Below are 15,999 nucleotides of genomic sequence, written 5' to 3'. Positions count from 1 at the left end.
CCCATAGTCCGGTAACGGTATCAGAGCAAGCCCCTATCTTTTGCCACCTATTTTTCTCCTCCTTACTTGCCTGTTCTTGTAACCGGGCTAAGATGTCTTTCAACACAAGTGGAGATGGTGGGGTGTCTAGGTGATGTACTCTAGAAGCCACAGGAGTGCTTGCTGCTTTCTTGGCAGCCTGGTCTGCCAGTGCGTTACCCTTTTGTCAGTCCATCAGTGCCTTTGGTATGTGCCTTTACCTTTATGATGCCTGCTTGGGTGGGAAACTGTAATGCATTCATAAGTTGCTGGACTGCCTCAGCATGTTTAATGGGGTGGCCATTTGCTGTCAGGAAAGCCCTGGCTCTCCAGATAGGCCCATAATCGTGTGCAATGCCAAAAGCATACCTGGAATCAGTGTAGATATTTACAGTCTTACCTTCTACTAGTTTGCTCTGCTTCTTGTGCAGACATATAAGCTGGCATTGACTCTGCCTTGATTACCTCATGTTCTGAGACCACAGCATATCTGGTACAGTAGCGTCCTTGGTCATCTTGGTGACGGGATCCATCTACAAAAAGCTCAAAATCAGCATTAGAATGGGCACACTAGAGACCAGCCGTTTCCTGAGACATCAATTCTAGACATCATATGGTTTGGAAACCTAATCTTGTTCCTCTGGATCCATTTTAGAAAGAAAAAGAGTGTCCTTTTTCATGTCACCTACTCCTCCCCCCTTTGGATCCATAGGAACTAGGAGAAGAGTAACGGGGTTTAGGACAGTGCACCTTTTCAAAGTCACATTAGTAGGCATGAGAATAGCACACCGAAGTCGCAGCTGTCTGGTCATGGACATGTGGCTAGATTATACTTGGTTAGGGATACTATATACATCGTGTGGGGTATGGACCATCAGTGGGTAATTTGATTGAGTCCATGAGGGTTTTAACAGCTTCAGCATTCTTCACTGGAGTCCCAGCGGTGGTAATAAACCCTCGATTGGCCCATAGGGCTCCTAAATCATGAGCAATACCAAATGCATACTGTGAGTCCGTGTATATATTAGCCCGCCTGTCTTTGGCCAGAACACATGCAGTAGGCAGAGCCTGAAGTTCTACTTCTTGTGCTGACAGTGAGGGAGGGAGTGCAGCTCCGTGCACTACAGTATCTTCCGTAGTAACAGCGTATCCGGGTGGAATCTGCCCAAATCATCAGCATATCTTGAACCGTCTTTGAGGGCATTGTAGAAAGGTTGCATTATACGGGATGCGTCCGGTATCCACTGACAACAATAAGTACATAGTCCAAGAAAACGCTGGAGTTCAGTCTCATCTTTTGGTAAAGGAAGGGAGCTGACGGCTATTTTTCTTTCTTTTGTGAGGTGTCTGGCACCCTGAAGGAGACAGTGACCCAAAAATATCACTTGACCAAGGCAGAACCGAAATTTCGAGGCCGAAACCCGACAGTTCAGATCTGCCAGATACTTGAGAAAACTAACAGTGGCAACAATGGTTTCCTGCTCTGTCCGTTCACACAACAAAAGATCATCCACATACTGAAGCAGCGTGACATAGGGGTGTTCTAATTGCCAGGGCAAAAGACACTCTCCCATATTTTTTGCAAACTGATTGGGACTTCTTTTTTTTTTTTTTTTTTTTGGGCCCCCTGTGGCATAACTGTCCGCGTCAATTGTCATCCCTGATAAGTGAATGCAAACAGAAACTGGCAATCTGGGTGTAATGGAATGCTGAAGAAGACATTGGCAAGGTCAATAACTGTGAACCAAGCAGCATCCTGAGATATCTGGGACAAAAGAGTATGTGGATTAGGCACCGGAGTTTCTGGAACAGTAACTGCATTAACTGCCCGTAGACCTTGTACCAGCCGGTACACAGGGGGTTGGCCGGGTGGGGTCTTTTTCTTAACGGGAAACAAGGGCGTGTTACATGGGGAAACACGGTACCAGGGCACCATTATCGAATAACATTTGTATTTGCCCCTTGAGGCACTGCTCCTGATCATGTTTCAAAGGGTATTGATGGACTTTAGAAAAAGGGTCACCAGGTTTGAGAAACACTTTTACTGGTTCTACAGGCATTATTGGGGGAGAATCTGGGTCTATCAGGACCATCATAACTGTGGGAAGGGCATGTAGGATACAGATCTCATTATATTCATCTGCATAGGAGTTATATAACGCAAGGACCATCTGACCATCATCTTGGAATTGTATTCTGGAGCGGAACTGTGATAATAAATCTGCCCCCAGTAAATTTACCGGACATGAGGAAGAGATTACGAACTGAGCAGTAAGTTCAGGGAAAGGTCCCACAGGGTTAGGTTTTATAAGAGTATATTTATTGGGTCTGTCATCTACTCTAATTAAAACAAGCTCTTGATCTGAGAATTGACATGGGGCTGGGGAGGGACCTTATCTTCAAGCAGGGAGACCCCCTGTTCCAGATCATCATTTTTAATTGTTTGTCTTTCTGACACATTATTCTCAAACGCTTTCTCAATACCTTCCTGCACCACAAAACATCCAGACTTTATCATAGGAGTAGACAGCTTTCATTTTTCAATGTAGCAAAAAACAATCAGAATTCATTTTCTCTGTTGATCCTCAATTTGCTATATATCAACCACTCAACTTGCTTTTACCAATCACTTACAAATTTCCTTCTAAAACTAGACACTAGATTTCACTTTCAAATTCCAGATTATAATATTTCTTTATACTTAAAAACAATGTTGTCGCTTTAAACAAGACACAGATCTACCAGAGAAAATACAGAGAACACCGTTACAGTATGTGCTCTCTCCATTCCAAGGACACAGAGACAAGAGAGATCACAGCATTCCTCTACACAGAGAAAAGAGACAAGCAATAGCGCAGCTACGCGACCCCTCCCATCGGATATTCCAAAGACAAACACAGACACAAAATATAGCAGTTCTTAGACTTAATTAATTTCTACGAAACCTTCATCACACAATTCACATACCAGAACACCTTAGAAAAACCTATAATTGAGAATATTTTCCCCATTTTTTTGGGCTAACAATATCAGATTCATAATACAACTTCAAAGACTTCTTTTCCTTCCACAAAAACGGATTCTCCTTTAGAGCTAAATATCCTTCTTAGTTGTGCATAATACCGACGGCCTTACGGTTTTATTCCACTGGGTCTCTCTCTGTCCCCCGCTGGGACAACCCAAAAACGCGGTACTCAGTGAAAGGAGGAGGGCGTCTTAGACTTAACCCTCCGGACACCCCTGGAAATACATAAATATATGATTCCTGAGTTACGCATCCTACCCAATCTTCGATCACCTCACCGCGCCTGATTCTAACAGTGATCAGGAATTCAGGATATTTTGACTATAAAGAGAATTACATCACTGGTCAATCCGGGGTGTCCGTCCCTTATGAGGTACGGTTCGAGCACTGGGCTTCCAACGGAACTACACCTCTATATGATTCCACCCAAAAATCATCCCACCTCCGGGGACAAACCTCAGATCCTCTTTGCAGCAACAAACACAGGAAAACCACACCAAACGGTCAGTCTGGACAGTATAACTGCCAACTTACCGTGGTTGTTGTGGGGGATGATCAGTCCCAATTTTCCAGTGCCTGTGTCCGGTCCGAGGGTCCTTTGTCTTGTTGTCCTCCGGGCGGCAGAGGCGTTCCTGCTTGGAGCCCCACGTTAAGCGCCAACTGTTGAGGGAGGATTTAAATTGATCCTTCACGGTTAACCCAGTGATTTCCAAATTAATATACAAGGTGTTGCCGGCAACTGAAAATGACCAGACGGAGACGTGTGTCTCTGTATGGGGGATCGAGCTGATCTCTGGCCCCCGTTTATTTTGTATATCAGTTTTCATTGTCACAGAAATTATACTTCAACCAATCAGCATAAGAACACGCTCACAGTTCTTAACCTATAAGAATGCAGGAAAAACTTAACCCATGAGGATACAGGAAAAATGGAAACTACAGATATGGTCATGTCTTTTTGGCACAGTATGTGTTTTTCTAACAGATGCCTCAGTCTTGTATAGTGATACACCCCCGAATCTCTTATCTGGCTCGAGACAGAAAACTCAAGGTCTTTATACCAATTATGAAACATAGCCTAGTTGCATACCAGGCTTGTGAACAAAAAGATAAAGTTACTTCATGGCAGCTGTAACCTTTTACCTAATTAAATAACAGAATTTATCTTTAAGCAACAAGAAAATGGAGTCAAAAACACAAAATGGAGAATCTAGCACAAAATGGAGAACCTTTCATAATTTGTTCCTTCACACTTCTTGGCTGCCTTGGTGGGTGCGCTCCAGAAGATTGCCATTTTACACCGGTAGCATAGCTGAGCAGCCAGTCTGAACTGTGCACTGAAGCTAGCCGCATCCAATGATCCAGCCTGCGTCAGAGCAGCAGTTGCAGGCTCTAAAGGGAAGAGTCTGCCAGCCGGACATGCTTTACTGCCAGGATAACCAGCCACTTTAAGAATGCAGGGAAAATTATAGAGTTAAAAAGTCCTGTTATTGGGATTTAAAAGAAATTTTAATAAGAGGTAAATTGCAAAGTTACTTGTTTTTACATGCATGTTGCAATTTTCAACATTTTGCAATGCTAAGAACATGAAGCAACCCCTTTTTAAGAGAATATATCATTCTCTTGCACCAAGGAAGAAAAGCATACAAAATAGTAGCAAATCTATTGAATGTTCATAGAGAGACAGGTGGAAGCATACATCACAAGAGGAGGTTATCACTGGCTGCCACCAGATTCCTGAGGAAGCAGGCAGCGGTCAAAAATCCTTTAAAAAGATCAGCAGAATAATTTGGTCCAAGATGTACAACTGATCCAAAAAACACAAGAAGTGTCCTCTCCAAAGTGCTGAAAACCATATTGATGGGCCACAGAAATGGAATTCTGTTCTGTGGTGTGATGAAATAAAACCAGAACTTTTCAGGCCTAGGGGGTCAGCGGTATGTCTAGAGTAGCAAGAACAAATCATACAATAAAAAAAGCATCTAGCCTACAGTGAAGCATGCTGATGTCTCGGTGATGATCTGAGGGCTCTTATCCTTCCTCTGGCGTTTTGAAACCTGCAGCATGTGGAAGGCAAGATGGATTTGGTCAAGCATCAGGAAATCCTATGAGGTATTATACTGCCTTCTTAGAGAAAAATGAAACCTTGGAGCAGATAAATATTTTGTGCTACCTGATCAAAATAAAAAAATTCAAATCTTTATTTGGACCATTTTTTTTTCAGGATAACTCCAAGTGTACCCAAGAGTTCACCAAAGCTCGGTCTCGTAAAAAGTAGTGGAAAATTTCGGAATGGTTGTTGTAGTCACCGGATGCAAAACCCATAAAAAATGTTTGGATTTGAAGAGGGCTGTTGCAGCGTGGAAACCCAAAAATGTTAGTGACCTAGAGGTCACAGTCCAAGTGTCATGATCTAATATTTCTCAGAACGCTGTCAGAAGCTGACAGGTCGTAGCAGCCAGAAGGTGCTCAAAATACTAAAAACCCTTATAATGAACGGGTTGATTAATTCTGAGACTGCAATAGTCATTAGAAGTGTCATTTTAGTTTGTAACATTTGCTAATAAACCTTATTTGCTATGGAGGTTGAATAATTTTGATTGGAATTGTACATGTAAACCTTATTTAACCCCTTAACAACCAGGGGTATTTCAGTTTTTGAATTTCTGTTTTTTGCTCCCCTTCTTCCTAGAGCCATAACTTTTTTTTATTTTTCAGTCAATATTGCCATGTGAGGGCTTGAATTTTGCGGGACGAGTTGTACTTGTGAATGATACCATTGGTTTTAGCATGTCATGTAACGGGAAACGGGAAAAAAATTCCAAGTGCGGTGAAATTGCAAATAACAGTGCAATTCCACAGTTGTTGTTTTTTTTTGTTTTGTTTTTTTTACCATATTCACTAAATGCTAAAATTGACCCACCATTTTGATTTTCCAGGTCACAGACACCAAACATTTCTAGGTTCTTTTTTATTTGAGTGGTGAAAAAAAACTCCAAAATTTGTTTAAAAAAAAAAAAAATGATGGCATAATTTTCCGAGACCTGTTGTCTCTTCATTTTTCTGGGGCTGGGTGAGGGCTTATTTGTTTGCACGCCGAGCTGACATTTTTATTAATTCCATTTTGGTGTAGATAAGGTCATTTGATCGCCCGTTATTGCATTTTGTTGCAATGTAGCAGCAACCAAAAAACGTAATTCTGGCCTTTGAATTTCTTTTTTCTCATTAGACCATTTAGCGATCATGTTCATTATTTTTTTTGTATTGATAGATTGGGTGATTCTGAACATGGCAATACCAGATATGTGTATATTTGAATTATTTTATTTTGAATGGGGCATAAGGGGGGGGTGATTTGAACTTTTTATATTTTATTTTCAAAAACTTTTTTTTTTTAACTTTTTGCATGCTTCAATAGTCTCCATGGGAGACTAGAAGCTGCAGTACTATGATCGTCTCTGCTACACACAGGCAATGTTCACATCGCCTGTGTGTGGCAGAAATGCTCACTTGCTAATAACCGACCAGTGCCGAGTGCCGACCAGCGGGCGGCACTCATAGCAATCTGGCAGTGACAAACATAGAGACATCTGGTTGTCATGCTGACTAATCGGTGACCTGCAATCATGTGATGGGGACACCGATGGGTGGGATTAGTGACGCGCTTCCTGTAAGTGTTAGCTAAATGCTGCTCTTGGATATTGACAGCGGCATTTCACTAATTAACAGCCAAGGGTGGATCTCGATTCCACCTGTGGCTGTTGCGGGCACATGTCAGCTGTATAGATCAGTGCCTGGAACCAGCACCAAACAGGCGGAGTCCAACATGTGCGTACTATTGCGCCACATGTCGGAAAGGAGTTAAATAATACAGCGTGGGTGCTGTGAGGCATCAGGCCACCCGCCCTGCTGGTGCACTGTCGCTGTGGCGGTGGTTAGCACACGACGCTGCTCCTTTAAGGCAATGGGGACCCACTGAGAGGTTCAGTCTGATCAGAAAGTTAAACTAAGAACCTCATGTTCAGTAATATATATTTTTGCCTAGCAGCATGATTTTTTGAAGGTGCTGTCCATGCCCTTTTTTACCTATTTAAATGTTACTTTTATATATAAATATTTCTTAAAGGGTATTCGTCAGCAGATTTTTGTTATTTAATCTGAAAGCAGCAAAAGCTAGGGCCAGAGAACCTGATTTCAGGGATTTGTCACTTATTAGGGTGTGTGCTGTAGTTTCAATACAATCAGTGTTTTATTAGCAGGCGATCATTACTGGAGGACTAGGTTTTACGTGCAAGCCAGTCAAGCTAATCTCTGTAAATCTGCCCCCCACTGATTGAAAACTTCCTATGTACATTGTCAGCAAGCTGCCAATCAGGAGTGTGAACTGGCTATATACATCTTGGCATTCTGACCACTGTTACATCTACAGCAGAAAAAATAGAATTATTCTTACCGTTAATTCGGTTTCTAGGAACCTTCCACGACGGCATATGGAGGTTGTCTCTTTGCCCTAATGGGGAACAGGAAACACAGAGAGGTTAAAAGGACCTCCCACCTCCCACTTGCCAGTGACTTACAACTGAGACCATAGCACCGGTACCTTCAGAATCCCAGAACTAATCCAGGAATATGTATCGGGTGGGAAATTAGTGCCGTCGTGGAAGGTTCCTAGAAACCGAATTAACGGTAAGAATAATTCTATTTTCTCTAGTCACCTTCCACGACGACATATGGAGGAATACCAACTAATTTGGCACTAGGGAGGGACAACGGCCTGGAGAACTTTACGGCCGAAGGCTAAGTCCTTATTGGACAATACATCTAATCTGTAATGCTTAGAGAAGGTATGGAGTGAAGACCACGTTGCTGCCCTGCAAATCTGCTCTGGAGATGTGCCTGCCTTTCTGCCCAGGAAACTGATGTAGATCTGGTTGAGTGGGCCTTGATTCCTACTGGAGGCAATTTGTTTTGAGCGAGGTAGGCTTCCGTTATAGCTTTCTTGATCCACGTAGCGATGGTACTTTTGGCTACTTTCTTCCCTTTATTTTGTCCTGAGAGATGGACAAAGAGGTTATGATCAATTCTGAGAGCACGGGTCTGATCTAAGTACTGTAATAGAATACGCCGGACATCTAGAGTGCTAAATCTTCTTCTTTCTTCCAAGTTTGCAGGTTTGTGGCAAAAGGTCGGTAGAACAATCTCTTGGGAACGATGAAAGTCAGAGATAACCTTCGGAAGAAAAGAAGGATCAAGACGAAGCACAATTGAACCATCTCTTACTAGAAGATAAGGTTCTCGTATAGACAAGGCCTGTAATTCACCAATCCTTCTAGCCGAAGTTATGGCTACCAAAAACACAGTTTTATAGGCCAGATTTTGTGGAGAACAGGAAGACAATGGTTCAAAGGGTGGACCAGTCAGACCTTGGAGCACCACATTGAGATCCCATGGGGGAACTATGATTTGTTTTCTAGGATTCATTCTAGTTGCTGATGTCATAAACCTTTTAATCCAGCGATGACCAGCTAGATCTTGATCAAAAACAGAGCTAAGTGCAGAGACCTGGACCTTGAGGGTACTGGGCCTAAGACCTATTTCCAAGCCTTTTTGTAAAAAATCTAATATGATAGGTATATTTGGCTTGAGAGGGTCTGGAAGGTTAGGCAGACAGAATGATGAAAACTTTTTCCAGATCTTATTGTAGATGGCGTTGGTTACTGGCTTTCTCGATTTTTGGAGAGTAGCTATGACAGGGATCGATAATCCTTTTGCTTTTAATACCTGGGCTTCAGCAACCATGCCGCCAAGTTCCATTTCTGAGGGTCTGAGTGGAGAATGGGACCCTGAGAGAGGAGATTGTGTTTTATTGGTAACATTACCGGCCCATCCACTTGTAGTTGGATGATCAAGTTGAACCAACTTGTTTTGGGCCACAATGGAGCTATCAGAATAGTCGGAGTCTTTTCTATTCGTATCTTCCGTAGAACCTTGGCAAGAATTGAGATTGGTGGAAACGCGTAAGCTAGGTGAAAATGCCAGTCTTGGATCAAGGCATCTACCCCCCTGGGATTGCCTCTTGGGTTCAAGAAAAAAAAGGTTTCGACTTTTGCGTTCTGGTGAGAGGCAAAGAGGTCGACATCTGGACGACCCCACTTGTGTAATAACATGTTGAATGTTTGAAGATCCAGGCTCCATTCGCCAGGATGAATATCCTGGCGACTTAGGTAATCCGCCTAAATATTTGTAGCACCCTTCAGGTGAATTGCCGTCAGGGACAGTAAGTGTTTTTCGGCCCAAGAAAAGATTCGAGCGGAGATCTTTTTTAAACTGAGGATCTTTGTATTGCCCTGGTGCCTGATGTGAGCCACCGTGGTCATATTGTCTGAGTATATCTGAACATGTTGTCCAGAAATCTGACGACTTGCCGCTAATAGGGCCTCTTCCACAGCTTTGAGCTCTCTGAAGTTTGACGATTTCTCGCTGATCGACTGGTTCCAAAGACCTTGATAAGGAACATGGTTTATTATGGCTCCCCAGCCCCTCTTGCTGGCATCTGTTTTGATCGTGGTCAGAGGAAACTGAATTCAGCACACGCCTTTCAGGAGGTTTCTGGGATTCATCCACCATGTCAAGGAAGCTTTCACTCTGCCCGGTGTGTGGATCCTCTTGGTAAGAGTGCCAGGTCGACCATCCCAATTGCATAGAATGTGGGCTTGGAGGGTCCTTGAGTGAGCTTGAGCCCAAGCCACCGATTGTATGCAGGCTGTCATGGAGCCCAAAAGCGACATTCCCTCTCGCAGAGTAGGAGATCTCATCTCTTTGAACTTCCTGATTTTTGCTACTAAAGGAAGTCTGTGATCGTCTGGAAGAAAGGACATCTGTTTTGCTGAGTCCAGAATCACTCCGAGAAATCTCCTGGTTTTTGAGGGTTGAAGCTGGGATTTTTTTATATTTGTAATCCAACCTAGGGATCTCAATATCTCTAGGGTGGTCGAGACATGGGATATCAGGGTTATCTCGGTGGAAGCTACTATCAGGAGATCGTCCAGATAGGGCACTATGCAGACACCTTGTTTCCGGATAAATGACACTACTTCTGCCATTACCTTGGAGAACACCCTTGGTGCCGAGGAAATGCCGAAGGGAAGGACTCCAAACTGATAGTGCTCCACCCGATGACTCCCCTGTATCGCAAACCTGAGATATTTCTTGTGTCTCGGGTGAATAGGAATGTGGAAATACGCATCCTTTAGGTCGATGGTTGCCATAAAGGTGTGATGTTCTATCAGAGGGATTGCAGATCTTACAGACTCCATCTTGAACTTGCGATATTTCACATGCTGATTTAGACCCTTCAAGTTTATAATAATACGGACGTCCCCTGAAGGTTTGGGAACCAGGAAAAGACGGGAATAATGTCCCTTTCCCCATTCCGATTGTGGAACTGGGGAGATCACGTTTGACCTCATAAGATCTTTGAGACCCAAAGACAACAAACTGCGATCTCTTGATGTCGAAAGGGTAGTAATTTTTAGACCCTGAGGGGGGGAGAAATTAACTCTATTAAAAGGCCCTCCTTGATAACGTTGAGAACCCAGTGGGAACTGGTGATATTTTCCCACTGACCCACATATTTTGAGAGTCTACCCCCACCGGGTCGGAGTCATTGTTTGTCCTGTTGGGACTGCTGCTGCTGCTGTTGTGGGACGAAAATATTTTTTCCCCTACCCTTTGCGTAGCTCCATCTGCCTGTTTTGCCTTTACCTCTCATTTGAGAGGGCTGAGATTGTGGGCCACGAAAAAAACGTTTCCTAGGTTGTTTTTGTTCCGGGAGCGCTTTTTTCTTGTCGGTAGCCTTGTCAAGAATGTCATCTAAGGCTGGACCGAAAACATAATCTCCTTTAAAGGGTATGGCACACAACTTGGCTTTAGAGGTGATATCACCGCTCCATAATTTAAGCCAGAGAGCTCTTCTGGGAGAGTTGGAAAGTACAAGGGATCTGGCGGCGACTCTTACAGATTCTAGAGAAGCGTCCGCCAAAAACCCCGTAGCCTTATGCAGAATGGGGAGTGAATCCAATATCTCGCCTCTTGAGGTACCTTGAGATATGTGGGTTTCCAATTTTTCTAGCCAGCAGGAGAGGGCCCTGGCCACACAAGTAGAGGCGACGTTAGCCTTAAGGACAGACGTAGAAATTTCCCATGATTTCCTCAGGAGACTTTCAATCTTCCTATCCATAGGATCCTTCAATTGTGAAGAATCCTCAAAGGGGAGTGCAGTTCTTTTGGCAACCCTAGCCACCTGCACATCAACCTTAGGAATGTCCAATTTAATAAGTTCACCCTCTAGAGGAAATCTATGCTTCATTTCTGAAGGGGTACTGAGTCGTTTCTCAGGCAGTTCCCATTCCTGATCGATCATACTAACAATGTTAGCGTGAACTGGGAAACCCACTCTCTTCTCCGATCTAAGCCAACCAAACATCTGATCCTGTATGGACTGCGGTACAGGTTCCTCTTCTTGTCCCATAGTGTTACGGACAGCAGAGACTAGATCCTCAATATAATCTGAGGAATAAAGGTATTTCCTGACCTCAGCTTTAGGTGATACTGGATCCTCCCAGCCAATATATGAGGCATGAAAGAGGTCTGAATCAGAATCAGATTCCACGACCTGAATTTTTCTCTTCTTAGCCGGGGAATGAGGTTGCAGCGGCGGAGGTGGATGTGTAAAAGCTGCCAGGGAAGATTGTACCTCCTGTTTTACCAGTGAGCGAATTTCATCTAGCAGAGATGGTTGCTCAGCTTTTATTACCCTGTCAGTGTATGGCTGGCAGAGTTTTTTTTATCCCAGTTAGGAGGGAATTTAGCAGAACAAACTGGGCACTTCTTCCTATAGGCGGCTTTAGGGGCAGATTTTTCTCCCTGAAATATACAAAGGGAGAGAGGGGTGAGGACAACTAACCCCCTTACAATACTCCTCCCGGATCCCACCCCTGCAAACACTCACAGTAGCAGGGGTAGTGCTGGGCTCCGCAGACGCAGGGCACGAGGAACCATCCATACTGGGGAACTAGCCTTACCTCAGTGGTGGTTCAGCAGGATTTTATGGACGCCGTCCTTAGCACCTGCCTCCAGCAATTAGGCATCCCCCTCCCCCTCCAGGATCCATGTGAGGGAGCTCCCAGGCCCGACACGCCGGCCGGCGAAACCCGGAAGTACCGGCTTCAGTGAGATATGAAGAAACCGGAAGTGACGCGCGAGAGCCGCTGACGTCACTTCTGGAACGCCGAGCTGACCGCATGGAGGGGGAGAAACGCCGGGCAGCTCCAGGAGGAACCTGGTCGGGGATCCCAGGCCTGCTTTACCCTTGTGGGGGCGCGGGAAGGCCAGGAGGGGGTCCCCAAGGCACCTGCACACAGGGCGACGGGAGCAGCATAAGGAGGAGGCTGAAAGCGACCGCCAGCTGCCCGGCTTTAACAGGCAAAGCCTGAGAAGGTACTGCAGTCGCCGGCCACTACAGTTCATGGAAACCTCTCCCTGTCCCATGGGGAACAGGAAAGACACTGGCAAGTGGGAGGTCCTTTTAACCTGTGTTTCCTGTTCCCCATTAGGGCAAAGAGACAACCTCCATATGCCGTCGTGGAAGGTGACTAGAGAAAACAGGGTTTCTATCAAAACTGCACCGAGCAGTCCAGTAAGTGATCAGAAATCTGAAATCAAGCTGTCCTTACATGATGCTGCTCTCAGATTACACAGCAAAAACTTTGACAGCTCCCTTTTAAAGGATTGTTTGAATGCTTTTTTCTAGTAGGACATAAAACTATATTGTGCGGCATTGCTACACTACTGAAACTGCACATTTATTTCTTTTTTAATAATATGTTGCAGACACCCATGGAGCTACTTGACCTTGTAAGCACGAAGCTAAGGAGCCTGCAGAGTGGAGAAGACCCAGATGACTTTTCAGGTACTTGTTCATTAGCTACTTATAAAGGAGTTAAAGGATAAAGTTAATTTTATTAATGATACAAGTCTCCCTGGCATTTTATACTTGCCAGGGTTTAGGGTCTATAGTGGTAATACATAGGTCTAATTCTTTAGATTGATGTATCTGACCTTTGCTCTGCTACTGCCAAGGTGAAATGAATTGGTAAATGTGAATATATGAAGATATTTTAATATATTTGTAGAGGAAAGTGTCATCTTTCTTGCCCTCATGCAGCCTGTAATTGACCATTCACTGCACTTTCTCTAAATGTTTTTAAATGTCTTTAGTCTTCACAAAATCTGTGGTAATAGGAGAAATTCTACATGGGAGAGAGGAATCGGCTATAGTGCTTTCCCTCTACACCAGTGGTCCCCAACCTTTCTCAATTTGTGAGCCACATTCTGCTCTGAGAGATGGTGGCGAGCCAAGTCGAGTCTTCCATTTTAATGATGAGATGGTGGCGAGCCAAGTCGAGTCTCCCATTTTAATGACAGACAAAGCTTCCCCACTCCAACAATTGAGCCCCCCTCCCTTGTGGGCAGTATACATACATATAGTGGTTTCCACTTTACCCCCCCATTCAGTATTCTCAGATCAATGCTGAGCTCACCACACGATTGCATACAGTTTCATGCACTCCTCTAACTGGCAATATCATTCTATCTAAAATGTGCGCACAGTGATTTCATGTACTAGTGACATATTCCAGATCCAAATCACATTGCACATCATTCAATGAGGACAGTTATAGATGCAAAGATAATATATGGGAACTATTCACCCATGTGCTCATGTCCCCTTTTAGCAGTATATTTCCATCTGCTCCATATTGACACTTTTAAGAAGTAAGTTCAGGGACATTCTCCTTCCTCGGACATGTCTTGGAGAGCGCTTATTTAGACACTCTGCCCAAGGGTGCATTTCTAATTCATGAAAAAGGTTTGGATACCTGGTATTTTGAATATCAATCTGTCTCCCTTTTTTACTTACTTATACCACCCTTTTTTTGCACATTCATATCTAGTCTTTTGTGTGGAGCTACTCACAAGTGTCCATCTGAAGACCTTCTCTTCATAGCAGCTTGGTGCGTTAACACCAGGCCTATCAGACAGCCATGTCCCACCAAATTATAGGCATGCAAAGGCAAAACTCACACTAAAAAAAGCCTGCCAACTGAGAAAACATTTGTGTAAGTGCATGTAATCTTCAAGGGGTTGTCCAGTTCTATTATTATTAGATATTTTTTTTTTTTTTTTACTATGGGCATGAAAACAGTCAGGTAGCTTCTAACAGAGGCAACTACCTGCTGCCTGTTCTACCCAGTACCGGTTGAGAGCAGTCAGACCGCTCCTGTCTGCGATTCAGCGGCTCCACATTAACAAATTAGCTCCTCTTCTTCTGGGCTGCTCTGTCGGTGGTGCGTGACTTCCAATGTAATGCTGATTAACAGTCTGTTCCCTGCAGTAAGGCAATCAGCATAATGTTAGCGGTTATGCCCCGTCAACATGGAGAGTAAAAGAAGCTGCCCATAGTATATATGTACAGTTGTGTGTAAAAGTGTTTGCCACCCTTCCTGATTTCCTATTCTTTTGCATGTTTTTCAAACTTTTTTTTTGGTGATCTGAAAACATTTTTTAAATATAACACAAGTAACCACAAAATGCAGTTTTTAAATTTAAGGTCTTTATTATTAAGGGAAAAAGAAATCCACACTTACAGGGCCCTGTGTAGAAAAGTGATCCCCACCCCGCCTTCATTAAAACATTAATTAACTGTGGTTTATCACATCTTTGGGAAGCTGAGTTCAAATTCCCCACCCACACCTGTTCTAAATCAAGACATCACTTAAATAGGATCTGCCTGACAGTGAAGTAGACCAAAAGATACTCAAAAGCTAAACATCATGCCATGATCCAAAGAAATTCTGGAACAAATGAGAAGCAAAGTGATTGAAATCTATCAGTCTGGGATAGGTTATAAAGCCGTTTCTCAATCTTTGTAACTCCAGCAAACCATAGTAAGAGCTTTTATCCACAAATGGTGAAAACATGGAACAGTGGTGAGGCTTCCCAGTAGTGGCTGGCCGACCAAAATTATCCCAAGAGCGCAGCGACAACTAATCCAAAAAGTCACAAAAGACCCCACAACAGCCTCCAAAGAATTGTAGGTCTCACTTGCCTCAGTTAAGGTCAGTGTTCATGACTTCACCATAAGAAAAAGACTGGATAAAAATGGCCTGCATGGCAGAGTTCCAAGACGAAAACCACTGCTGAGCCATAAGAACATAAAGGCTCCTCTCAGTTTTGCCAGAAAATATCTTGATGATCCCCAAGACTTTTGAGCGAATACTCTGTGGACTGACGAGGCAAAAGTTGAACTCTTTGGAAGATTACATCTAGCATAGAAGTAACATAGCATTTCAGAAATGGAACATCATACCAACAGTAAAATATGGTGGTGGTAGTGTAATTGTCTGGGACTGTTTTGATGCTTCAGGACCTGGAAGACTTGCTGCGATAAATGGAACCATGAATTCTGCTGTCTACCAAAAAATCCTGAAGAAGAATGTCTGGTCTCAAGATGAAGTGCACTTGGGTTGTGCAGCAGGACAATGATTCCAAACACACCAGTAAGTCCACCTCTAAATGGTTTAAGAAAAACAAATTAAGACTTTGAAGTGGCTTAGTCAAGTCCTGACCTTAATCCAATTGAGATGCTGTGACTTTAAAAAGGCGGTTCATGCTCGGAAACCTCCAATGAGGCCAAATTACAACAATTCTGCAAAGATGAGTGGGCCAAAATTCTTCCTTGTTGGTGCTGTGCGGTGGCCATTGGTGGTGCGGTGCGGTCTGGAGTTACGGAGATGCAGTTTTACAGCATGGGCGCTGTGAGGCACCAGGCCGTGCCCCTCTTCCTGGTGCATTATCGCTGCAGCGGTGGTCAGCGCATGACTCCAGTCTGTTAA

General features: G+C 43.8%; 1 protein-coding gene across 3 annotated transcripts in view; it reads left to right on the top strand.

Annotated features, from left to right (window-relative positions):
- The window catches only part of DEPDC4 (DEP domain containing 4), a 77,737-nt gene that overhangs the window by 56,431 nt on the left and 5,307 nt on the right, over positions 1-15,999 (top strand). For all 3 annotated transcript variants that reach the window (XM_077265577.1, XM_077265579.1, XM_077265578.1), the window contains one exon: positions 12,935-13,013. In XM_077265577.1, the coding sequence (XP_077121692.1) occupies positions 12,935-13,013 (79 nt within the window). The remainder of the gene's footprint in view (positions 1-12,934; positions 13,014-15,999) is intronic.

This window comes from Ranitomeya variabilis, chromosome 5, assembly GCF_051348905.1.
Source record: "Ranitomeya variabilis isolate aRanVar5 chromosome 5, aRanVar5.hap1, whole genome shotgun sequence".
Classification (NCBI taxonomy): domain Eukaryota; kingdom Metazoa; phylum Chordata; class Amphibia; order Anura; family Dendrobatidae; genus Ranitomeya; species Ranitomeya variabilis.
The sequence above is the reverse complement of the archived record's forward strand: the minus strand, read 5'-3'. Positions and strand labels throughout refer to the sequence as shown.